This window comes from Danio aesculapii, chromosome 24 (assembly GCF_903798145.1).
Source record: "Danio aesculapii chromosome 24, fDanAes4.1, whole genome shotgun sequence".
Lineage (NCBI taxonomy): Eukaryota > Metazoa > Chordata > Actinopteri > Cypriniformes > Danionidae > Danio > Danio aesculapii.
The window spans coordinates 15438241-15465184 of record NC_079458.1 but is presented as its reverse complement, the minus strand read 5'-3'; the positions used below and the strand labels follow the sequence as shown (position 1 = coordinate 15465184).

General features: G+C 35.5%; 5 protein-coding genes across 5 annotated transcripts; 1 reads left to right on the top strand and 4 right to left on the bottom strand.

Annotated features, from left to right (window-relative positions):
* The first annotated feature begins 4068 nt into the window (after window positions 1–4068).
* On the top strand, window positions 4069–8344 carry adipoqa (adiponectin, C1Q and collagen domain containing, a). Its single transcript, XM_056450712.1, is given in 5 exon segments — window positions 4069–4103; window positions 4105–4149; window positions 4237–4256; window positions 4259–4465; window positions 7142–8344. Coding segments are annotated over 5 exon segments (858 nt in total). The 3' UTR covers window positions 7693–8344.
* Window positions 8345–8485: 141 nt separating this feature from the next.
* Window positions 8486–12339, bottom strand: and1 (actinodin1). Its single transcript, XM_056450798.1, has 5 exons — window positions 12172–12339; window positions 11606–11674; window positions 10807–10851; window positions 10555–10694; window positions 8486–10464 (listed from the first exon to the last, which is right to left on the bottom strand). The coding sequence occupies exons 2-5, from the start codon at window positions 11667–11669 to the stop codon at window positions 8995–8997; spliced, it is 1719 nt and encodes a 572-aa protein (XP_056306773.1). The 5' UTR covers window positions 11670–11674; window positions 12172–12339; the 3' UTR covers window positions 8486–8994.
* Window positions 12340–13369: 1030 nt separating this feature from the next.
* cops9 (COP9 signalosome subunit 9) lies at window positions 13370–17585 on the bottom strand. Its single transcript, XM_056450756.1, has 3 exons — window positions 17391–17585; window positions 16993–17065; window positions 13370–13525 (listed from the first exon to the last, which is right to left on the bottom strand). The coding sequence occupies exons 1-3, from the start codon at window positions 17451–17453 to the stop codon at window positions 13488–13490; spliced, it is 174 nt and encodes a 57-aa protein (XP_056306731.1). The 5' UTR covers window positions 17454–17585; the 3' UTR covers window positions 13370–13487.
* A 660-nt stretch (window positions 17586–18245) lies between these two features.
* Window positions 18246–20464, bottom strand: otos (otospiralin). Its single transcript, XM_056451150.1, has 4 exons — window positions 19513–20464; window positions 19316–19382; window positions 18931–18954; window positions 18246–18645 (listed from the first exon to the last, which is right to left on the bottom strand). The coding sequence occupies exons 2-4, from the start codon at window positions 19374–19376 to the stop codon at window positions 18458–18460; spliced, it is 273 nt and encodes a 90-aa protein (XP_056307125.1). The 5' UTR covers window positions 19377–19382; window positions 19513–20464; the 3' UTR covers window positions 18246–18457.
* Window positions 20465–21155: 691 nt separating this feature from the next.
* On the bottom strand, window positions 21156–26899 carry apodb (apolipoprotein Db). The gene is made up of 6 exons (XM_056451149.1): window positions 26871–26899; window positions 25035–25126; window positions 23397–23524; window positions 21864–21985; window positions 21695–21780; window positions 21156–21611 (listed from the first exon to the last, which is right to left on the bottom strand). Exons 1-6 carry the CDS (start codon window positions 26882–26884, stop codon window positions 21376–21378), a joined length of 678 nt encoding a protein of 225 aa, XP_056307124.1. The 5' UTR covers window positions 26885–26899; the 3' UTR covers window positions 21156–21375.
* Between the last annotated feature and the right edge of the window lie 45 nt (window positions 26900–26944).

Genomic DNA, 26944 nt, shown 5'->3' with positions numbered 1-26944 from the left:
TCACTATTCATTTAGAGAGGACCTTCGGGTCACTCGGAGGGCGGTGAAATTATAAATTTGTCACTTTCTCTTCGCTGATAAGATATACAGCCAAGTACACAACGGCCCAATGTAACTCCCAACGATACTTCCGGGTTTCTTCCCACCGCAGCCTCGATTTCGCTTTTAAAAATGGCGGCCATGTAAAATCAGTCTATAGAACTTAAATAAAACATTAAGGTTAAACAGTGAATTACTTTTGATATTGTATGTAAACAATTATACTCTATTAACTCTCTTTTTATTTTATTTTATATTATTATTTTTTTTTATTTACTTATTTATTTCTATTTTTTTATTTTTATTTTTTACTGTTGTTATTATTTTTAAGTTTTGTATGTTATCCTGGAGTTGTTTTGTCTTAATGTGATGTTCAGATATTTAAATGTCTTGTTTTAATGTTGAGAAAAGCAAATTCTGAGCCCCAAACTATTTTCCGAGAATGCTATTTGTTGCAGTATAAAATCTACTTTATATGCATAAAATGCTCAAAAATGACCAGTTTTACCAATAACCTCTGTCTTGCATGTTTTTTACTTGCTAAAATGTACACTGGATGTGTAAAAATGCGATTAGTTATGAATTATATAGTTATGTTCTTCATTTCTTCAAGTGGTTATTTGAGTTCATTCTCCTCTGACCTCTGGTATCAACAAGGCATTTGCGCCCACAGAACTGCCGCTCACTGGATATTTTCTCTTTTTCAGACCATTCTCTGTAAACCCTAGATATGGTTGTGCATGAATATGCCAGTAGATCAACAGTTTCTGAAATTCTCAGACCAGCCAGTATAACATGCCACGTTCAAAGCCACTTAAATCACCTTTCTTCCCCATTCTGATGCTCGGTGTGAACTGCAGCAGACCGTCTTGATCATGTCTACATGCCTAAATGCATTGAGTTGCTACCATGTGTTGGGCTGATTAGAAATTTGTGTTAACAAGTAGTTTGACATGTGTACCTAATAAAGTGGCAAGTGTATATCAGCCTGTCATTGGAAACCCCCAAAACCAAAATATGGCCTATATAATGCATAATTGGGGCTCTTTCATTTCTATATACTTATGCACATAGTACATTTACCTAATAATTTTTTGAGGCAAGGGTTTACTCACTTTTCAAAGTAATGTCAACTAATTGATTTTTATATAACATAAACTGTCAATCAGACAGTACAAGACATGTATACCATGTACAGATTTTAATCATATTAAAACTTTGAGTCCTTAGTAATATAACGTGGCAGGCTAGGTTGATAAATCCGCTGTATACATATATGACTGACCCATTATGAGCAATTATTGATGATCAGAGTCTATTCATTATGTGTTCATCGTGCTCAAAGCTTCCTCTGCTTAAAGAAACACAGTAACAGATCAATAGTGCTGATTGCAAGGTGAAAACGGAGGATGATTATTCAGTCATGACATTTGAGCAAAACATAGTTTAACCAGAATATGTTGGCATTTTATAATCTGTACATGTAACACAATTAGTCCCTTGCAGTGTCAGATGGCATATAGAGATATGTGTGAGACAAATACTGACCTTTTACAGCAGAGAATGGAGAATTTCCTTCATATCTAATGGTTTTGTGTTTTAATGGAGCGTCTAATTAACTCTGAGAGTCCATATAAAGAGCTGAAGAATCCAGCTCTGTGTGTAAGGTTTATAGAGCGACATATTGCATTGTTATGATAAAATAAGCATGTATGTTGAGCTTGATGTGCTGACCTTATCAAAAGATGAAATAACAATTAAAGACAGCATGCCTCGAATGTTCTCCAGTTATGATAAATAATGATATGCCAAAAATGACTGTCAAAAAGAACATGTAATAATATAATTATGTATAAAATTATTAATAAATTAAAAAGGATAATGTGATGATTTTGTAGCCTTAGCCATTTTTCTGCTTAATACCTTTGGGAAAATGTTAAGCATTTTTATTTTATTTTATATTATTTAATTTTATTTTATTTTATTTTATTCATTCGTTATTTATAATTTATTTATTTAGTTTATTAGTTAGTTAGTTAGTTAGTCAGTTAGTTAGGTAGTTAATTAGTATAGCATGTCTTTATAATTTTTTTTTAAAGATTTTACAATAAATCAAACCCAATACCCAAAAATTACCTCAGACAGGGTTATCAAAAAATAAAAATGTAATAATCATTAAAATTACAAATAAATAAATACAATTTTGAAAAAGGAAAAAAATCAAACACCAATTCACGTTTCACAACTTCACACTTCCAAAGCTTCTTCATATCTCCATTTTCCACAATGTTCAAAAACACCTACCAGAAATCCCAAAATTCAGAGGATATTACATATGTGAGCTTTTCAAGAGCCAAACAGGTTATTAGGTTTCTCCTAAGTCCAATGGAGGTGCGATTAACATTTTTCCCAACACAACGCAATACAGCGCATTCCCACACACAATAGAAAAATGTACCTTGTACCTTATTGCATTTAAAACAAAGATCTGGGATATTAGGGTTGAATTTATTTAATCTCACAGGAGTAATATAAGTTCTCATTACCCAATTATACTGTAGCAGTCTCAATTGGGAATTCAATGTTTTTGTTTGCATTCAAACATGTTGTATTCCAGTCCTCTATAGTAATATATTCATGTTTGTGTCCTGGAGCCATGCTTGTCTTTTATTTTTACTATTTTCTTGATAATTTTTTTTAATACTGTTTTTTGTGTAATTTGTCCTTTGATGGAACAATCTTGTTCTGTTGTTCTGAGTTTCCAATAACGACATTTTACTTATTTATGTAATTATTTTTTTGCCAAATTAATAATGTATCAAATGTATTAAATTTTGATTTGTTATGTTGTGTATTCATTTTTTTTTATTGTTTAAATTTAGCAAGCTTAAATTTTATTTTATGGTAACTCCCATTTAGATGTGATCTCTCATCGCTTCACCAAAACCTTCTACGATTAACAAAATCGCTATACGCTATCTGCAGGGTTTCTGCAAGTATCAGCAAGTTAAATTTAAGACTTTTTAAGATGATTATAAATGGAATTTTAGACTACAGGGCTAAACGCTAACGAGGTTTTTGAATGGCCCTGATGGAAAAGATTTTTATTTGCCCTTTCACACTTTTTAAAAATAATTTAATAATTAAAAAAAAAAAAAAAAAAAAAAATATATATATATATATATATATATATATATATATATATATATATATATATATATATATATATATATATATATATGTATAATTTATATACAATGTATATATATTAGTTCATTCTGAGCAAAATATTTTAAATAAATATTGTGTCAAAACAAACAAGCTCTAGTTGTATACCTACACTTTTATATAAACTATGTATTCACAACAGTCTGTTTAGGTCAGCTTTCTCAGCAGTAAATACATGGAGAACTTGTAAACAAATTTTATTGTTATTGTTTTAAAGGAAAATAATCAAACCATTATGGTAAATACAGTTAAAAATTTAATAAAAATCCTAAATAAATCTTAAGTAAATCTTAATTAAATAAAAAGTTTAAAGTTTTATTGAGATGGATTACAGAGGAAAGAAACACAAAGTTTTCAACCAACTTGAGAGAAAGTAGTACATTTATATTTTTGAGAGAATTACTCCTTTAAAGTCTAAAAACGGCCTCTGAGGACTTTATAAAAAAATACTTTAACCACAAGGTGGCGCCCCATCATTGGATTACAGGCGTTCTCTTTGCTCTTGCTAACAGTTTTGTATTAACTGAGTGCACTAAACAGGTCATATTAAGTTACTAATCAGTCACTTGCTCATTTACTTTCTCAAAACAACCACATACCTTTCACAGTATTCAAAAAGAGCTAGCATATCTAGATAGCTTTGTGCTATTAGCTCACTACAAGTGTGTTTAACTATGAATGTGTAGCAGTGACTAAAAAAATAAAATACAAAACTCTCACCCAGTCTTCTCTTATCTAAATGTGTGTGCGGTTGTTTAATACCAACAGCTGCTTCGCCTGTCTGGTCAGATATTTTTAGGGATGACAAGCAGAGAGGAAACCCGAACACAAGGACAACAGCTCGCTATCAGTACACACAAAAGACACACTCTTGATGAGCAGGTAGGAAAGGACGAATCTAAATGCACTATAAAATGATGATGATGATGATGTCTGTAATATAACGGATTTTGCATTGTATTTTTACAGATTGACTTACAGACTGCCTTTTCTATGAGTCCTTCGTGGATTGCTGTGTTTTTTGTGGTGATGGTGGCCACACTGGGTTTCTCTCACATAGATTTGCCTGAGCAGGACAGCAGGGAACCTTGCGCCCGCTGGATGGGGGGTGTTTCTGGCACACCAGGGTTTGGTGGCATCCCTGGTAGGGATGGACGTGATGGACGTGAGGGGGAGAAGGGAGATAATGGAGAGCCAGGTGATTCATTTACAGACATTTAGAGACTAGTAGCTTTAAGAAGTATTTCGACCCTTAAACCACACTTTTATTAAAGGGATAGTTCTTATCATTTAATCACCCTCAAGTGGTTCCATACATTTAGGAGTTGAACACAAAAGAAGATATTTTGAAAAATGTTAGAAACCTATAATAATAGTCCCTTACATTTATATAGCGCTTTTCTGGACACTCAAAGCGCTTTACATATTTTGGGGGGGAATCTCTTCATCCACCACCAGTGTGCAGCATCCACCTGGATAACTCAACGGCAGCCATATTGCGCCAGACCACACACCAGCTGATTGGTGGAGAGGAGACAGAGTGATGAAGCCAATTATGATATGTGGATGGTTAGGAGGCACTGATGAACGGAGGCCAGTTGGCAAATTTGGCCAAGATGCCAGGGTTAAACCCCTACTTTTTTTTCGAAGGACATTTTTAATGACCACAGAGAGTCAGGAGAAAGACAACGCTTACTGATGCCTCATTCAGACTAGCAGCGACTTTGTATCTGCCTGTCGCTCTGGGTGGCGACCTGCTTCAAATGCATGTCTGTGTAGGTATATACAGCATGAATACAACCGGCCTCTGAGCGAGGATCACGTGAGCTCTACTGGTGCTCCTATTGGCTGTTGCTTAAGAAAGTTGCTCTTCATTTGCATAAAGTGAAGGATTCTCAGCTTTGTCACATTGCTCGACACACCCACCTGGTCTCCAATGGTAGCTGTTGCTCACATAGACAGAGCTCACTCTCTCTTGAAATGCTTGCTGCGAGTCACTTGTAGTGTGAATGAGGCTTGAGCAGTATAGAGTCCCCATCAATATACTGGGGCGTTAGGACCCACACAGACTGAATGTTGAGCACGTCCTGCTCACCTCACAAACACCACTTCCGGCAGCAACTTTTCCCACGTGATCTCCCATCCAGGTACTGACCGGGTGCAGCCCTGCTTAGCTTCAGTGGGCCATGTGAGAGTTGCAGAGAGCTAGCTGCCAGCTGTTATATCCATAATAGGGGGAAAAAAACAAATGCTATGGAAGTCAATGGTTGTAGATTTTTCAAAATAACTTATTGTGTGTTTAAAAGAAAAAAGAAACTCAAACAGGGCTGTGACAATTCAAAGGTATGTAAATGATGATAGAACTTTCAGTTTTGGGTGAACTGTGATTTAAAATGTGTATTTTGGGGGAAATTGCTATGTATTTACCAAACAGAGAAATTAATCAAAAGTCATAAACAAGTCAACAAATGTGTAGAGAACAATAATGTGTCGAACTATCTCCCAAATCTATAAATGCATTTAGAAAACTAACATTGCAAATATATAAAATCTACAGCTGACTTTTATCATGAAATGACAATACACATGTAATATTTTAGCAAAAAATGGAATGCATATATCTAAATACGAATAATGGAGAAATGAACGTGCTACAAAATGCATCAAAATGCAAACGTATAAAATATACAGAGCACATGTGGTGTGTTAAAGTACATTTCAAGAGTTCACACTTAGATATTGCTTGACGCTATTAGCAGGTTTGGCATGCTGTCCCGGGAGAAAACCCTGAGCTTGGAGAGATAATAGGGTATATGCGGAAGTATGCGCAAGGACTTTTTAATTTGTCAGTAACCTGGGTCAGGAGCTTCCGGTGAACTCTATGCCATTACAAAATCGGCTCGTTTAAGTTCCGTTTTCTTTAGAACTCAATGATCTCCATTGGCTGAGTGATATCCGATATGAAGTGGGTCTCAGATTGTACAAGAAGAACAGCATCAAATTACATTTTTCCCTGTCATGTCTTTAAATTTTTAACATTTATTTTACCCCAGTATAATCAATGGAGCTTCTGCGTTAGCCTGCTAATCCTGACCGGCGCATGCGTCTAAACGTCTTTTCATCTCATTTTACGCTTGAGCAGCTTAATGGATGCTTAAGTCTATTTAACTAATTATATTTTAATTATATTACAACATTGATGCTGCAAAAGAAACCATATAAAATGGAAAAAAGTCACACTGATCGTTTACCAGAAGTATATCAGTATGGAAAGAAACATTATCTCTGCATATACTCTTTTGAGGTCTTTTAGCATGTAAGGGGGTCCAAGATCAGGTGGGTCTTGACAGCTCCCCCTAGCAAAGAAGGAAAAGGAGTAGATGGGGTGGAATTCCTCCAAACCGAAGCTAAGTCAGTAGGTCAAAATCAGTCTATTTATAGTAGGCTTGGATAAATCTGATTGGATTACTACTGATTATGGATGAGAGACCAGCCGCGATCAATTATATCATGTGCTCCTCTCGAAATTAGTTTAAAAACTTCACTTAGTGGTGCATGTTGGTTTGTTTTCTTCTAGCAATTGTAAAATTTACTATCAATTTCTTTGAGTAAAATGTTTTTCTGCACCTCATAACAAAAGATTATCACATAGGACAAAACAGAATGCCAACACTCAACGTTTCTGACATGAAGAAATAAACACATTTCAATAAATACATTATAGATTTACAAGTGTGTCTGAAAGCTAACAAAAAGTGCTGAAATGAACTTAAATGTTAACTGTAAAACTTTTTTAAATTATGGTTTACAATACATACTGTATTGAATGTACCATCAGTGGTTCTTGTTAGTTTATTAAAATATCTTTGTCAAGGCCCCAAAGGACCAACCGGTGAGCCAGGTAAACCAGGAGATGAAGGACCAGCAGGCAAAAGAGGATTTCCTGGAAACCCAGGCCTGAAAGGAGAAAGTGGAGAGGCTTCCTTCCCCTACCACTCAGCTTTTAGCATGGGACTCACAGATAAAGTCAGCCCCGCCAGTGGATCTCCCATCCGCTTCACCAAAACCTTCTACAATGAACAACACCACTATGATGACATCTCTGGAAAGTTTCGCTGCGCCATTCCAGGGATCTACTACTTTACATATCACCTCACCATCAATGGCAAGGAGACCAAGGTTGCAATGTTTCGAAATGGCCGGACTGTGGCCTTCACTCTTGACCAGTTCCAAAGTGGAAATCTGGATCAGGCCTCCGGAGGGGTGATTTTAAATCTGTCTGCTGGAGATGAGGTTTGGCTTCAGTTGTATGATGACATATTTGATGAAGGGATTTATGTTGATTATAACAACGACTCCACCTTTTCTGGCTTCCTTTTGACGCCTAAAGTTTTAAGCAACCCATTTGACAACCGCAAACGCTAAGATGTCTTTATTACACATTTATGTCACTTAATCTCACTGAACTGATCGTTTGCAGTGTGTTTTAAGATCTAGAGGGCAGATATGTTCACAGGAAGTCTGACTGCACATCAGGCCAATTGGCTTCCTCTCTGTAGGCTACTTTTAAGATATTTTAATCAATGTTCAAGGTCAGTTCATACCATCATACATGCTGAGACATGACCTTATAATTATATTTATGTTTTAAATTAGATCATGTGTGGGGGTGCAGCAGCATTAGGACGCCATAGATTTTAATGATGCAAAATATCATCACAGCTGTTAGGAATTTAGATTCATTATTGTTCATTAAAAGTATTCTCGGGCTAATGGAGACATCTGTGTCACAACTTGAAATGTTCTATAATTTGAAACTATTCATTGTGGAGAGTTTTCACGTCTCTCTAAACTCCAGAGTTAACTGTAGAATCCTGCAAATTAATTGTCACGTTACTAACACAAAGTTTGAGTCGTTAAAGTTTGTGAAGGCAGCATATGACATGTACTGATGGGGTGCTTGTTATTAAATATTTTTATGCTAATTTCCTGCAGAATATTTCATCACTGACTGTTTTAGTGAGTTGAAAAGCGAGATAATTAAGTTCATTGTATTGCAGTTTTTTTTTATGATAATTGAAGCATAATAAATCGCTTGTCTCTAATAGGCTTATCAAAATAACATAACTGCAATCTCATTTCATGTATTAAATTTAAAGCTTTTTGTTGAACTAGTTTGTCAGCAGTAATAATACATTAGCAAATAAAAGGCGTGCAAGATCTTTAAAGCTTTTATTTGAAACATTCAAAGAAAAACATCTTACAAATATGCAAAACAAATCACAAAGCATTAAAAAGCATTGTTGCAAGTCCAGAGGATCATTAAATATTCATTTGAAGGGTGAATCTTGCCTAAATGGAGCAGGAGATCATTATTAGAGTACATTAGTTTTTTGCACATCATTTGTTTGGTTTATTTATCCCCCCAAAAAAGAGCTAAAAAGACTGCTTCTATGTTTGAATATAGAGCAAAGAATCTCCACGTCAATCTCTTAGAGTAGCTGCAACACACAATCAGGTTACATGGGCAAAAAAAAATCTGCAAGTCAAAACATCCAAAAAGAGTATAATTCTATACAAGTGCTGTCAAACTGTCAAATTTCAGCAGCTCTCGAAAATATTGTGAGTGAACCAAGTGAAATCCTGCTAAATTGATGTGTGCACCTTTTCTACAAGTGTGTGTTTCAATATTTAAAATGTTCTGTCCTAGTTTACTACTTCTGCTGTTTATTTCTTTCTGTAGTCTCCATTGTAGGCAAGGTGGTCATCCTGGCCAGGATACCGACCACCATATCCTCTCAGGACATCCTGGAAAGTGGCCGCTCCTGGTTCCTGGGGGCCGTAGCCGGCATAGGGATCCTCTTGTCCACTCATGTAGGCATCATATTGCTGCTGGTCATAGCCAGGGGTTTCAGGGTAGGACTCCTCACGATGCTGGGGGATGTCCTCATGGTGGGATGGCTCCTGAGCTGGATGGGCCACATCCTCTTGAGGTGAAATACTGACGGGTTCGGCGGGCTCAGGTTCATAGCGGCGCAGGCGGCAGTTTCTGTCGTACTCTGGGTCACAGTCGGGATCAGGCTCGATCACCCCAATCCTGGATCCATCTGCGTTCAGATGTGGCTCGTAAGAGTCAGCTGGGTAGGATGGCTGTCTGTGCACAGCAGGACGGTGCTCATTTTGGGAACTTAGTGGGATGCACTCTTTATCATACCCGACAAAACATTCATAGCCTTCTTTGGTTTTCCCACGTGGTCCCAAAGGGTGCTCTGGCTCCTCTGGCTGGTGGTACCTTGGAGGTTGCAGTTGTGTGGGCATGTGTCTCCGCAGGTCAGCCCCAGCTGATGCATCTCTGAACATGGCATAAGGATCACGTTGAGGGCTCTGAGGTGCCCGCATGGCGCCCGCTTCAGAGTTGAGCTTATCCTTCAGATTTTCGTGGGCCAAACTGCCAATTCTTGTGGCGGTCAGAGGGTTGCAGTTATCTTCGTAGAGAGGGTTGCAGGGTGGAGATTCAGGGTTCTGCTGGGATGTCAGAGCAGCAGCATAAGCACAGTATGGGTCAACTCGGGGGTCACAGTGGGGATAACGCAGATAGAGACCAGAGGGGGCCTTCTGGACCAAATGTGGGACACATTGAGGATCGGTCTTAGGGTCACAGCCGAGATGGGCATAGGATGGGGCCAGAGCAGCAGCAGATCTATATCCGTAAGCAGCGCGGAGGTGGTACTGGAGACACTCAACATCCTCTGCATCACAGATGCGCAGCAGCTCAGCCCGCTGTTCAGCGGACAGGAAGGGTTGCACCAATGGAGAGTAGTAGTATTGACCAGAACGTGGGTCCTTGACCACTGGGGTGTGAAGGTAGGCCGGGGCTTTTACTGGAGCGGGAGCAGGTGCAGGAGATTTAACAGGAGCTGGAGCTGGAGCCAGGTATGGGTAATATGAGTATCCTTTTGAATACAAGCAGTATGGGTCTCTGTAAGGGTCACAGGACTTGACTGGGGCAGGCACTGGTGCCTCGGCTTTGGGCTTGGGTCTGTTGGTGTATGAGGACACACAGTTTGGGTCATCAGACTCAGCACAGGACTTGTAGATGTCACCAAGGTGCTGCAGGTACATCTTGTAGGAGCGACGTGACTCGGCCCGATTCTTGTTCTGCAGGTACGACAGATAGACACGATCCAGCTCTGCAACCTAAAGAGCGACAATATAAGTGATACCTTGATTCAGCATTTGGATTATAAAAATTCGTGCAAAACATGACTGTTAATATTCTGGACTTACTCCGTCTTTGTTCTCATTGTCAGTAAAGTATTTGTACCAATTCCAGAAGTCAGAGTGCTGCTTGTACCAACTGATGTTTCTCCTGTTGCGGATCAGTTTCTTTGGGGCTTCCTCAATGCCTGTCTTGTCATCACTTCCATCTGACAGAAAAATAAGGGTGTCATTTCATTGTGCAAATATACACATATAAATTATACAAGATATATATGGATTGGGACTCACTGACAGAACAGGGAAACAAGCCATACTTACCGTCTCCTTTTAAACGCCGGGTCACGGGGCCAGCCAACAGAAATGCTTTTATGGAAGAAGAGTAGAGAGACAACAAAAATTAGGGGGTGCAGGTCTCAACCAGATGTTGCATTCGTCAAAAGCAAAGTAGAAAAATGCTTACAGACGGTAAAGACCCAATAAGCTGAGGGCAGCAGGATGCAGTTTTACAAGTTTTTTTTTTTCAGAGGGGGGGTGGTAATATACAGGGTATTGTAGGAAATTAATCTTCAAACAGCACACATCAGCACTTTGATGCCTGGCAGCAGGGGGCTGCAATAACCAAACTCGTCCATAAGCAAAACCTATAAAATCTACAAAGGACAGGAGCCTCTGTACCTACAGGTGAACCTAATTATCCAGGCGTCAGAAAAGTGAATGAACTGACACTTTTCCGTTTTATCTCTCTGAAAGTGATGTTCATCTTGGCAAGAATGGGAACGTTTGTGTTATATTGACTTAGCATAAGATCTTGGTGTCTTAAATGAGGGAGGTAAAGGAAATGTTGCTCTTTCAGGGTATCAGCAAGTTTTTTTTATAAGCTTGTAAACTACTGCCACATCTGGAAACTTTGTGCACTTGAGTTTTGCTGACAACTGGGAATCATTTTTACTAGTTGAAGAGCAAAAACGAAGACCTGGTTCTCAGAAACCTGACACCAGCTCGTTTGGTGTAGGATATCTGGGGGAATTTCAGTCAAGAGATGCAAAGTCAGATCTGGCATTTTAGCATAGAACTACTGAAAAAAGAAAGACTTGGGATCATATTTAAAAAATCTCACCTGGTAATATTAATGTTGCAAGCAGTAACACATGGAAGATGGAAGATCCTCTCAAATGAGCCATGATACCTTTGGGTAAAATGAATTTTAGCATTTTTTTTTCTTTCATATCAGTACTTTAATGTGATAAACTTCTTTCAAGGTTATAACAACAATAAACTTTCCTTTTTCTAAATTTCTAAATTTTGAGTGAGTGACTATCAAGTTGGAGTAAATTAAACTGCAAATAAGAATATTATAAGACAATTCAACAGAATTTAGTTTTTTGTTTATTTACCAGCAAAATTGTCTGTATAAAGATCACCCAAAAGACAAATTGAAGGTGCATTCAACTAACATTCAACACAATAATGTACATTTTTAAGCTCTTTGCATTGTTTTTATTCCTGTTAATGTCACTTTTTAGCAGCTTTCAAAGATGGAAACAATGTAGATACAAGGGTTTTATTTTTCAAACAGATCAAATCAGTATTTAAGAATTGTAAGCATATTAATAATTGTTGCTGCATATTGTTACATTTTTGCTTAAACATAAACATAAGTGAACATACAATTGTGTATCTTACCTGTGTTCGGATGTGGTGGTGTGAACCTCTAAAGAGAGGCAGTCCGACTGGGCCTTGAAGTTCAGCTTTACAGCTGAGCGACTAACTGGAAGACAAAGGTGAGCCAAACCCCTCGTGCACTACAGTCTCAACACACCCGACTGCACCACTGTTGAGAACCTGGCCACAATTTAAACCCCAACCTTGATAATTAAAAACAAAAAAGGTGCATCCCATAGGGCCGAGTGCATGCTGCTTCAGACTCTGCCATTGGCCTTCTCTGGGCCAGAGAGTTGTCCAATCAGATGCTGTCATTATAGACAGAAATACAACATAAAGAGCAACTGTTTTACATTTAGAAGCTAAAGAAAATGCTGAAGGAGAAAAAACGAATATTTTCTTTTTTTCTCTGAAGGATTAGTTAGAAAATAAACAACGATTGTAAGGAATTAACATGAAATTTAATAATCACCTGGAATTAATTAAATATTTGGTGTATAATCCATGTTCAGTATGTTTGTTTTACAAACAGTAACAAGTAAAAAACATTGAATGAAAATTAAATAAGTACAAATATATACTTTCTATTATTAATTTTTGATTTGTCTATTAATAGGTTTCTTTTTTATGTAGTCTGTCTATTTATCTGTCCATCCATCGTCTATTTCTTTTCTTCTATCTGATATAAACTTATTCATCTAGTTTATTTTTTGCAATTAAAAAAATAACAGGCATTAAACAGATCTTCATTTGCTGAATATTGTGTCTCAAACTAAATGCATCGAAACATTGTGTGCACAAGACAAGGAGCGTTTGAACACATGCACATCTGCCAGGTAGCAGCTCAATCCATCATCTCACAGCTAACACTACAAGCGATCATTCACAATCAGCGCCCTGTTTGTGATGAAGTGATACAGATTAAAAGCTGTTTGAATTCAATAATAATGAAGTATGATGTCAGCTCAGCGATATCTGGAAGGAAAAATATTTTGATGTCAATGTCAGAGTGTAAAACATCTGTGCTTTATGTTAACGGCCAATCGCACGTGTAATTATACACCATTTACAGGTGTTCAGGAATGTGCGAAAGCCTACAATCAGCACTCAAAACAGATTTCAGCCTAGGGAAAAAAGCGTTTATAATAATTCCAACTTTTGACAAGGAATGTCTGGGGTTTCTGAAAAAAAATGTGGAAACATCTGGAAAAAGGAAGACTTGGTTTTGCGCAAATGTTTATTAACACACTTGACAGTTAAGACAATCGAGCATCACTGAAATTTACAACAATGAACATTTTATACAAAGGAGAAATTGATCCAGTTTGTCGTCTTCATCACTGAATATCATCGTCATCGAATAAATCCTCGAAATCTGCAGAGAAAAAATGTGTAAAAGTCATCAGCAAAGATAAATGCTCATCTATGATGTGCTGTTCTCTGTCAAATCCGAATAAGAGCTCTTATTGGGGTCTCCGGGTTATTTTCTGTAAACCTTTCAGAAGGGCCCCCCATGATATAAAAAAGCCCTGAATGACACGTGTTCAGCTACTTCAAGCGCTGCCGATGCATAAAGGCTCTAAAGAGAGAAGACCTGCTGCGCTGGAGCCAATGAAGGCCCATAAAAGCGCTTTACATGAGCTCAGCTTTATACCTCCTTTACTCTTAACTGCCTGTTTTTTAGGTCATCCTGTGCCAAGCTCAAACTACCTTTACTATCACTACACAGAGGAGGCGGAAAAGCGTAAAGAAAATTGTAGCGTGTGCATGCTAGAGCACTTATAGCGATGTTCTGTTGCTAAGCAAACAACTAAAAACAGTTACTTTAACCAGGAAGGAATTTTTTGGGGGGTAAAAATTTGTTTTGCATGGAACAAAACAAAATAGCAGGGAAAACTAAACATTAATATGTATTTTTATTCAATTATTATTATATAGTAAACAAACTGTGCCTTTAAACCAAACTAAAGGTCAGCCTTTAAATACTAACTACTTCTTAAAGGGAAAGTTCACCAATTTTATTCTAATTCTGTAATTTATCATGTTTTTCTTGTTCCATGCATGTTCGACTGTTTTTTCTGTTAAGCACAAATAAGACATATTAAAGAATGTTGGTAATCTGTTACCACTGACATGACACTGACATTAGGAAAAAACAATAATATGGAGGTCAATGGCTACAGGTTTCCAACATTCTTCAACATATCTTCTTTTGCGTTTAACAAAAAATAAAAACTCAAACTGGTTTGAAAGAATTGGAGTGTGGGTAAATAATAAGCCATTTATTTGTATTTCTGGATGAACTATACCTTTAATGAATTTATAGGATAATATACTGTAAATATTAAAAGAAACACTCTGCTTTCACTAGCTATAAACAGCACTGAACAACTTTCCTAAGATTAATGTAATGCTACATGACATCTTTACAAGCTGTTTTACTGATGTTTTTTTGAGGTTAAAACAGAGAGTCTGTTAGACATCATTCGTGTTGTTTAATTCATGCTAAAACTACTAATAAAGAAGGGAATGAGTGATCATTTGCTCAACTGCCTTTTTAACTGTAGCAACAATACTACAATCCATCAACCACAACAGCATTTCCAGTTTAAATTTCCGTATAAAATGGACATAATTTCATTGATCAGACTTTGTTTCTTTTTGAAAGCAGGTAAACAAAGCTTTTTGCGATTACTGTATATGAGTTTTGCAATATAATGTTTAGAGCAGCTTTATTCATGCAGCACAGACTAAAAGAGCTATGTTGAGATTTAAGAATCAATAGAAATTAAAGTGACACAACTTTTTCTGCAATGATAAATGGCACCAATACCATACCAGCAATATACCAGCAACACCAGCATATTATCAATTCTGTGATGTAACTACACATATTCTGTGTACTGTATACTAAAGAATATGTGTAGTTACAGCACAGAATTCATAAAATCCTGGTGTTGCTGTTATATTGCTGGTATGGTATTAGTGCCATTTATCATTGCAGAAAAAGTTGTGCTGCTTTTGTGAAAACATTGACAAACTACAATTCAATTCAAGGTTTAATAAAAAAAGAAAAAAGTAAGAAAGGTCAGGAAATCTTTAAAAAATTATAATAAAAATAAATAAATAAATAAATACACACATATATACAGTTGACGTCAGAAGTTCTAGCCCTGCTGAATTATCCCCCATGTTTATTTTTTTCCCCAATTTCTGTTTAACGAGACATTTTTTTTTCCAACACATTTCTAAACATAACAGTTTTAATAGCTCATTTCTAATAACGGATTTCTTTTATCTTTGCCATGATGACAGTAAATAATATTTGACTAGATGTTTTTCAAGACACTTCTATACAGCTTAAAGTGACATTTAAAGGCTTAACTAGGTTAATTAGGTTAACTAGGCAGGTTAGAGTAATTAGGCAAGTTATTGTAAAACAATGTTTTTTTCTGTAGACTATCGAAAAAAATTAGCTTAAAGGGGCTAATATTATTGACCCTTAAATGTTTTTTTTTAATAAAAAATTCTGATATAAGATTCTGATGGTATGATAACCTTGGATAAAAAATATCACGGTATTGTGAGTACTGCTCTAAAAAAACTAAAACTTTTTTCTCTTTTGAACTCAATGTATTTTATTTTGAGAAACATTTCAAATATTTTGGGAGAGTAAAGATGTCAGGCTAAAAAATTCAAATGAATCACAGATTTCTTTACAATTTAAAACGACATCTTTGGATATCTTTTCTGCTGGGGATAATGTTGTCCTAAAAAATACGCAAAAAAAAACATAAATAAAAATCTGACACATCCCTTAGGAACGGAATAGCAGAAAGTTTTGGTGGTTTTAAAACCTTCACTTTTCCAAACCTTAAAACTGGTTATCGTCCCATGCCTGTTACCAAAACGTTTATCATTCATGTGTGTCTTAGGGCCTGCAACTGTGAACACTTAATATTATCCAGGAATAAGAAATGACGTTTCTAACTTTAGAAAAGATTAATTGTACTTATGTACAATTAATATTATGTAGTTATTTCCCAAACTATGTTTAAGAGAGCAAAGAAATTTTCACAGTATGTCTGATCATTTTTTTCTTATAGAGAAAGTCTTATTTGTTTTATTTCGGCTAGAATAAAAGCAGTTTTTAATTTTTTTTAAACATTTTAAGGTCAAAATAATTAGCACCTTAAAGCTATTTTTTCCGATAGTCTACAGAACAAACCATCATTATACAATAACTTGCCTAACTACCATAACCTGCCTAGTTAACTTAATTAACCCAGTTAAGCCTTTAAATGTCACTTTAAGCTGTATAGAAATGTCTTGAGAAACATCTAGTCAAATATTTTTTACTGTCATCTTGGCAAAGATAAAATGAATCAGTTATTAGAAATGAGTTATTAAAACTATTATGATTAGAAATGTGTTGAAAAAATTTGCTCTCTGTTAAACTGAAATTAGGGAAAAATAATCAGGGGGGCTAATAATTCTGACTGAAACTGTAAATATACGATGAAAACTACAAGTGTTATTTCACCTTTGATTAATAAATTAGTCTATCTGAATTTTGCTAGACATCCAGAAAATCCTTAAGCACTGTGCATTTTATTTGTACAGTATAATTGCTTTACTAAGGTTTGTGATAAATGTGGTTTATTATATTTTGTGCAGATGCTCTCAATTATAAAATTATCCCAATGTAAAATTATGAATTCTTTCCAAATAAACCTATCCATTTCATCTGGTGAAGTTATACGCAATATTGCTGTAAATATCGTAGAAAAATAAAATATTGCAATGTCAGATTTTTTTTCAATGTCGTGCAGCCCTACTCACCATTGAAAAAGTCTGAGTGAACTGCCTTTTCATTGGCGGCCAGATCCATCAGCAGACCCGAGCTTCCCCCTGCCTGTCAACACACAACACTACAACATTAACACTGAACAACAGCAAAAAAATAACATCTTTACAAACATTTATAATATAAAAAGTGTTAATATGCCAACAAATAACAACAAATGACATAACGCAAACATAATGACAAAAACATTGAACAAATGACATAACGCGTGTAACTTATCTGAAGAAAACAAGTTAGCGCCACGTTATGTCGTGCTGTACTAAAATGAATAATAAATTAACCTGTTTGATAATATACACGCATGTACACTTACTGATATAGTTTGTGAAACATTTAATGACAAACTATCGCACAAAAACAAGTCAACACCAACCTCATCCAGATCCACATACGGGCCCGCTCCCTCAGGAAACATTTCGTCAACTGCTGGCTTCATAATGTCTTCACGAGTATTTATAAATCAGAGAAAAACAGATGATAATTTGATGGGAAAATGTGTTGTTTTCAGCTCCCCGGTACATTCACCAAAACAATCCTTTCGGCGCGTCTCCCTCTTTCCGGTGGTGTTTTGATTCTCGATTCGATTCGTGAAATGATGCTTTTGAATCGAGTCTTATATCGAATCGAATCTTTATTTCATTATTTGTTTAAACAAAATATAAATTTCAGTGTCCACATTAAGTGAAATTTACAAAATATTTGCGTACAGAATAATACCGAATGGAAGTGTCTGCGTAAATGATTCAAATATCATGGATCGTTATTGGGCATTATAATTATCAAAATAAAATAAAGAACTTACTCTGACTGTATTTATTGAAATTATTTTAAAAACAAATCAAGCATGCCTAATGTTATAACGCTTAAAAATGTCATTGCAGTCAAGAACAAGATAGTGTCAAAGTAATCAAAATAAATTGTCAATCTACATATGTCTTACAATACTATAAATACTATAAACTCTCATAAATTACTTGTTCGAAAAATAAACCGCCGACATAAACGGCCATATGAGGCTGAATATATTTGTATTTAGTTATATATTTCGAACACAGGATCCAGTTCTTTTCAAAGATTTGTTCTAATGAATCGATTCTCTAAATCAACTCACTAATAGTGTAACGTCAAAATGTGACCGTCTGGAAAACAGGTCCCATTGGCTCGGTTGGAGAACTGGTCCTCACAGTTTACTTTAGTCTTGGTATTAAAATAATTTTACCACATCAGATTGACACTTTATCACTTTATTGTTTTAATCCTTACATTTGTAACTGCATTTGTCATATAATCCAACACAATCATGCATGTTAAAAACTATAAACTCACTACAATAAACCATTAACAGATTTATACATGATTATATAGTAATATTTAAGGATATGACACAAGATTCATCATTATAGGTCTATAAATGGTGTTTAGTAGTTAACAGAGACACTTTTAATGTTCATGCTGCTCAGCTACTTCATAACCCAGGGTGTCTCCCAGATTCTGATGAGCGAAGAAAGTTCTGGCCAGTTGATTGATCTGGTCGTAGGCCCCAATGCTGCGGAAATATTCCACATAGTTCCAGAAATCCGAGGTGGAATATGACCAGTAGGGAACAGCTGGGGGCTTTTCATAGGGCACTAAGAGAGAGAGAGAGCAAAAAAAAGACCTTGTGTATTCGTTGCATTCCTGAATTGCTGATGCGTAACTGCAGAAATCATGTTTAAATGAGCCTCTTTGTGTCCTCAAACACTCCAACACTGTTAATGTAGTGAATACAATTACTGAACCAGCACAAATATATCAATGAATACAATATTTTGTTCAAATAAAAAGCATTATTATTATTATTTTAATAATCTATAAATGAATTATTATATATCACAGCCAATGGTGTGTAAACAAGTTGTAAATAGTCTGTTTACCTCCTTCAGGAATGACTCTGGCACCTGTGAAAAAAAGAAGGAAAGTGAATGAAATCTAAAATCTTCCCTAACAAAGAGCTAATTCATCCATAGAAAACTGAGAATCTCCAGCGGGATTCAGGAAATGTGTGAGTTTCCTTCTCAAATATTATTCCTGATGAACACAGCTCAAGCCTTCTTTGCTTTTATATATATTATATATGGCATTTTGCAGTTTTTTTTATTTTAAAATTATACATTCATATTTGACATACGTTAACATAATTTGTCATAATATAGAATATTTTTCTGTAGCATACTATGTGTTATGATTTTCTGGAAACAAGGCATGGCTTTGAAAACAAATACGATAATAATAGTAATATGAGTAATGTGCACTACTTACCACCAAGATTATTAGCAAGAAAACATAGCAAGAACACACAAAAAAACATACTCCACTTCATTCTTGCCTGGAAAAAAAAAAAGTTTATTTAATAAATGAATTTTACAAGAAAAGGTAGCTTGAAAAATAAGCATGCTATACCACAGTATATTCATGCATCCAATACATAACAAGCAAAAACATATTGTTGATTTTACCTCCTTTGCAGCTTTGATTATGCGAGGTACGTCCTTTTCTTGGAGCTAAGAAGATGTTGTGCTTCACAGGTTTTGCAGACTGGACCCCAATTTAGGAAATGTTGTCCCCTCCCAAACTAAATCTACATCATCAAAACCCACCTTAAGCATGATGCACTGTTCATACTAGTTTATCGATCTAATTTGAAGCATCAAAACATTAAAATAAAATGTAGATTTTGTATTTTATTCATTTTTACCATGATTTACAGAAGACACCCAGTAATATGGCTATCAGTGGAGAAATACATTATTTGTCAATCATCGTATGATATTTAAAACAGAATTAGTTTGATGACATATTAAAAGGCTCTAATAATTTATTCATTTTCTTTTCCGCTCAGTCCCTTTATTATTCAGTGGTCGTCACAGCAAAATGAACCGCCAACTCATCCAGCATATGTTTTACACAGCGGATGCTCTTCCAGCTGCAACCCAACACTGGGAAACACCCATACACACTCATTCACACACATACACTACGGCCAATTTAGCTTACCCAATTCACCTATATCGCTTGTCTTTGGACTTGTGGGGGAAACCGGAGCACTCGGAGGAAACCCAGGAAGAACATGCAAACTCCACATAGAAATTCAACTAACTCAGCCAAGGCTCGAACCAGCGAACTTCTTGCTGTGAAGTGACAGCGCTACCCACTGCGCCACCACGCCACCCGACTCTAATAATGAATTATCTATTAAACACCTTCAATCGACTAGGTTTTGCACATTTATCTGTTTTTAATCATTTAAAATGAAGCTAACGTTAGTGTGAGGATAAATATGTTGATTAACTTTTTTATAAAGGTTAGACTGAATGATGATAAAATATATTTGACATTTGTTTTTAATAAATAGATACTTTACTTGCATTTAATATTCTTTCTATAAATATAAAAGCACTTCAGTCAACTGAATTTGGCGCAGACACTAATGAGACACCTAATCTTTAACCCATAAACATGAAAATAAGCATTTCAACATCTATTTATATATTTCATTCATTCATTCATTTTCCTTCAGCTTAGTCACTTTATTAATCAGGGGTCCCCAGAGCGGAATGAACCGCCAATTTGTCCAGCATATGTTTTACAAAGCGAATGCCCTTCCAGCTGCAACCCAGTAATGGGAAACTTCCATACACACTCATACACTACGGCCAATTTAGTTTATTCAATTCACCTATAGCGCATGTCTTTGGACTCTGGGGGAAACAGAAGCATCTGGAGGAAACCCACGCCAACACGGAGAAAACATGTAAACTTAGCACAGAAATGCCAACTGACCCAGACAAGGCTTGAACCAGCGACCTTCTTGCTGTGAGGTGACAGCACTATCCACTGTGCCACCGCGCTGCCCGACTCTAAAAACATTTTACTTGCATTTCATATTCTTTCTATGAATATAAAAGCACTTTTGGCAACTGAATTTGGTGCAGACACAAACAATACACCTAATCTTTTACCTATAAACAGAAATTGTTTCATTTAATGTATTAATTTTCCATAGAAATCCACACTCCACAAAGCATTTAGAAAGGCCCAGCATCTATCTATAGTATATACAGTACATATCTATTTAATTGTGCAGAACAGGACTCCAGTGTATTCACAAATAAGCAACTGTTTAATAAAATTCAGGAATGACATAGAAGAGATCTTCAAATAGGTAATGTTTGTTATTTTAGTAGTGCAAAATTCTGTAAAGAGCATATATTATGTGTTAGTTCAGATGATTTTACGCAACACAAATATATTTATGACTATAATTCAAGCCATTTACTCTCATTCTCTGAAATATAAATGTATATATTAGCCTTTGCTGTTTAAATGGGAGTATCACATCCTTGCTGATCTGTAGCAATCATTTTGCTCACATCGATGTTGTCACGTGAGAAGATTTCTTTGGCATGATAGACGGCCTCTGCTGGCAGAAAGCGTGATCGTGACAATATCCAGGCGTAATCCACATGAAACAGCCGCAGAATATCAGTGCATGAATAAACTAGAGATATGCTGTTGTAGTCAGTGGACAGGATCCAGTATGGGGCGTAAGGTGTGACTGTATATCAAAAAAGTAGAGGTTAATTTTGATGTTTGAACAATGAATCACACACAATTAAAAATGATATATTATAAACTTACAGTAGGAAAAACTGACTCCGAGCTTAGCCGGCTCCTTCATATCCTGGATGATTGCTGTGCCTTCTGTTTTTCTGATTTTTCCTTTGCTGTTATATATATAAACACACATCAATAAGCAAAGGTGACAACATATAGATTGAAAAATTGATCTGGTCAATAAATGACTCACTATGTCTGAATGTTGAGAACTTGGACGGTCTTGTCAGGTCTGAGCATGTAGTTTGCCTCAATACACTTGCCTTTCTCAAAGGATGCTGGGAGCTTTTCAATTTCATACCACTTTCCAAGATACTTGAAATGAAAAGCAAAGCCATGGTTCAACCAAAAATGAAAATTAGCTACTAACATATACTACTTAAAGAATTTTCAATGGATTTTTAAGGAAATCTATACCACAGCCATTAAAATAGCAGCAAGTCATGACTACTTACTAGTAATAATTAAAAAATATACCAGTGTTTAATAAATAAGTGCAGGTCAACATGAATGTTTCCATCTAAAATTTTGTGTGGACCAAACAAGCAGAGTCTTAAAAGATGGATTTTGATATGCTTCCAAATAAACTTAAATTAACTGAAAAACATATGAATACAGCACAGGCAAAAAAAACTCTAAACAAACATAAAACACTTTGTTTCAAGAAGCGGTTATAAAAATGTTGCTCAATACACAGCTGAATACAGGCAACGGAAACACATTTCCTTTAATAATATTAATATCTGTCAGTTATGAAGGTATTCCAGAAAATGTTTGGACTCCTTTATATATTTTATTCATTTTTTTATATAAGGTATAAAGTACATCCAGGAGGTTGTTATCGCAGAATAAAGCCTGACCTCTCGGCTGTTGTATATGCTGAAAAAATGCATGTTCAAACCACTTATTTAAAATGAGTTGAACACAATTCTTCCTTTTTTTGTACAACTTAATTGTTTTATGTTCCGTCCACTTAAATTTGTAAAAAAATATTAAATTAACTTAATCGATTTGTGTTGGAACAACATGAAGAAATTGTGTGGAACCCAGCAATCTTTACAATGTAAGACAGAAGCACTTTATTCTGTGAAAACAACCTCCTGCATGTATTTTATCCTGTTTATTACTCGACTACTTACCAAAAAACATAAAAATTTGACACAAAACATTGTTCTGAGCCATAATGGTTTACTAATTCTTCAATTAAAAGCAAAGCTGACAGAAGCGAAAACAGCTGTTGGAGTAGCTAATATGTTGCACTAACCTGCACACTATTCAGCCACAAGATGACGCCAAAGAGTCAAAAACGCAAAACAAACAGAAATGAAACTGACTGAATAAAGCTTAGACTATCTATGTATTATTCATTCACAAGACGGCGCCAAACTAAGTTTATGGATTTGAACCACAGACTTTGAATGTATTCACTGGCTTTCAATGTAAATCGAAGTTCCCGGATGAGCCTGCCTTATTTAGAGGTTGTTAACTGGGAATAATACATATTAATGTCACCACTGACCAATCAGAAGTGAGTATTCCAGACAGCATGTAATAATAACTGATAACAATAGAGTGTACAAGCACTGAGCATGTTGTTCAGCCCAATTTTTTCTAAAAAATAAAAGCCTTTAGGTTAATGAAGTCTTTAGATTTGACTTTAAACATGAAAGTGAACCAGAACTAAATCTAAGAATTTATTTCATTGGTCCAGACCAAACTAACCTACCTTGTCTAATTCAAAGTTAGGCTGAACCATTGGTGTTGGGCAGGGCCCCCACCGAAAGGTCTGAGCAGAGACCAGAGGGAACAGAAGAGCGGTGAGGAACACAATCCCGGCCTTCATCCTGACAAAACCTGTGTTGTGTGATGAGCACAAGATGCATTGGTCATTTTCATGTCATGACAATGATATGCCACAGTGTTAAATGGATATTTGTTTCTAATAGCATAATATGCATAACATGCCATCATCTAATTACAGTAAGGGTTGGTTTACATGCCTGGCTTTCTGTTTCTACATACAAATATGCTGGCATGGATACACAAATATATATGCAAGGCTATCTGCATGGGCCTTTGAACTAAACGCACAACTTTGATTATGTCAACATGCAGTTTTAAGCATGTTCCTATTGTATATGTAGCCGTGGACAGTTTGATATTGCTAGGGAAATTAAAATTTCTTGATCATTTATTATCCTCAAGCGGTTCTAAACTTTTATGAGTTTTTTCTTCTGTTGAACACAAAAGAAGATATTATGAAGAATGTTGTAAAACAGCAGCCATTGACATGCATAGCAGGAACAAAAAAACTGGATGTCAATTACTGTTGCTTTCCAACATTTTTCTAAATATCTTCTTTTGTGGTCAACAGGGGAAATTAACTATTTGGAACAAGTGGAGGCTGAGTAAATAATGACAGAATTTTTTTTACAAGATTTTTGCTGATCTATCTCTTTAATGGCTTTTGGGGTACAATTGTGTTAAGCAAATTATTAGATTAGATCTTTTTGTGCTTACTTTCCTAATTACTGAAATTGTATGAATTAGCCACTAATTTAAAATAATGTGCTAAATTTTTTATCTCATGCTGACCAATATTACCTGAAAAATATTGTCTAATAACCAGATATTCTTGTCTCAAGAGACTTTAATGTTTTCATGTCTCTCTTTGTGAAAAGCTCCTTTTAAAGTACAATTCAATACAGAGAATATAGCCTATCAAGTGTGTGTGTGTGTGTGTGTGTGTGTGTGTGTGTGTGTGTGTGTGTGTGTGTGTGTGTGTGTGTGCGTGCGTACGTGCGTGCGTGCGTGTGTGTGTTTTCTGAGACTAATCTTTTGTGAAGAAAGGCTGGATTTTTTAAGTGAAGCTGTCAGACTTGTTGGACCTGTTTCTATCATAAATCGCCACAAATACACGTGCCACTTGTTACGTGTGTACTTGTTATGTGTTATGAAAGTGTGTGCTATGAAAGGTTTCGATTATCACTTATATTTATGAAACAAGCACTTGGCTAATAATAATAATAATAATAATAATACAATACATTTACAAAAACAAAGTAATTATTGGCTATTGACTAAATTTACAGTAATTCTTTTCTTAAAAATGGATTAAATTGTATTAAAATATTGGATTAAATGGATTAAATTGTATTAGAATAAAATCAAAGGTAAAGTTACCTGCAGTCAAAAAAAACTTCAGACATTTACACAACACAAATGACACATTAGTAATATGCACACAACATTATATACAATATTATTAGAATAATAATCAAATATCACACTACAGTAAATGATAATATATGACAAAATATATGAGAAAACAGATGTATAAGAGCAATGCAAAGTAAAAAGATACCTGTGTGTTGTTGAGCGCAGAGCTGAAGGTGTTGAGTGTGTGCTGCTCCAGTAACGTATGCAGACACGGGAGGAAGACACACACATAACAACCTGAGATTGTGTTGTAACAAGAAGCAGCTGATTATGTAAATAGGAATCATGGGAGCAGAACTGCATAGATGAGGTGTGTGCTGTTAAAGTAAGCCTGTGTCTGTTTATTTGTCATTGTTGATTTGCGAAGACCTTTTGTGTTAAAACAGTGGCATAATTTCACATACTAATTTGGGTCAGATGACCACAGTCAGTAAACTGATGATCACTGACATTCCCACATGCAGTAGTCAGACCCTTATTGCATCATTCTTGAGTTCTCCCTTTGCTTATAATAAACAAATGACAAGGACATGATGTATAACTAAACAGCTACGGGTATTGTTATACAAGTTGGATTATTTTATACAATTGCAGACTACCCTTTTTGATTCACTATACGGTTAATTACATGTGAAGACATAATAGGCTTCGATTCAGGATTCCATATACTAAAGTTCTTTTCATACAACATTTCGTCCTTAAAAATACTGTTTTATTTCTGGGTTATAAATGTGAAAATTCTTGTGATATTTCTTGTCAAGATTTTGTATAGTTTTTTTAAACAAGTTTATTCTGGAAAAATAATTTATTTAAAATAAAATGTGTAAAATTGTTTTTTTTTTTTAGTTATATACTTATAGATAGATAGATAGATAGATAGATAGATAGATAGATAGATAGATAGATAGATAGATAGATAGATAGATAGATAGATAGATAGATAGATAGATAGATGGATGGATGGATGGATGGATGGATGGATGGATGGATGGATGGATGGATGGGGATGGATGGATGGATGGATGGATGGATGGATGGATGGACAGACAAAGAAATATGGATGATGGATGGATGGATGGATGGACAGACACAGAATTCAGATTCAACAGAGATAGATAGATAGATAGATAGATAGATAGATAGATAGATAGATAGATAGATAGATAGATAGATAGATAGATAGATAGATAGATAGATAGATAGATAGATAGATAGATAGATAGATAGACGGACGGACGGACGGACGGAGGCACGGACGGAGGGACGGACGGAGACACAGGGGGACGGAGGAACGGACGGATGCATGGACAGATGGATGGATGGATGGATGGACAGACAAAGAAATATGGATGATGGATGGATGGATGGACAGACACAGAATTCAGATTCAACAGAGATAGATATATAGATAGACAGACAGACAGACAGACAGACAGACAGACAGACAGACAGACAGACAGACAGACAGACAGACAGATAGATAGATAGATAGATAGATAGATAGATAGATAGATAGATAGATAGATAGATAGATAGATAGATAGATAGAAAGATAGATAGATAGATAGATAGATAGATAGATAGATAGATAGATAGATAGATACATAGACTCTGTTGTCCACATTTGTTCAATGTAGTTATTTCATTTGTTAAATGTAGTGTCGATAAATATAATGTAATAAAAAATTTTAAAATACTGTGACTCAATATTATAACAAGAATAAAAATTAATTAATTAATTAATTAGTATAAAAGTAGTAAAATGAAGGTTTATAAAATTTGGACTGTAGTCGTGCAATTTTATTGGCCTGAAGGATCGGTAAAATCAATTTTTTTCTCTTTTTCTCTTTTCTTTTTTGAAATTATTATTGAGAAGCTTTGCAAGTATGCGTTTATACGTTAATATATATTATATGAATGTTCAAATTCATAAGCATACTAACATGTTCGGACGACAATGAAGTAAAATAACTGCATTTACCTCCTTGAACGCATCAGTTTTTAGGCATATCCATGTTCCTTGTTATCTGTCTTTCTGGCTCCACCTAACGGTCG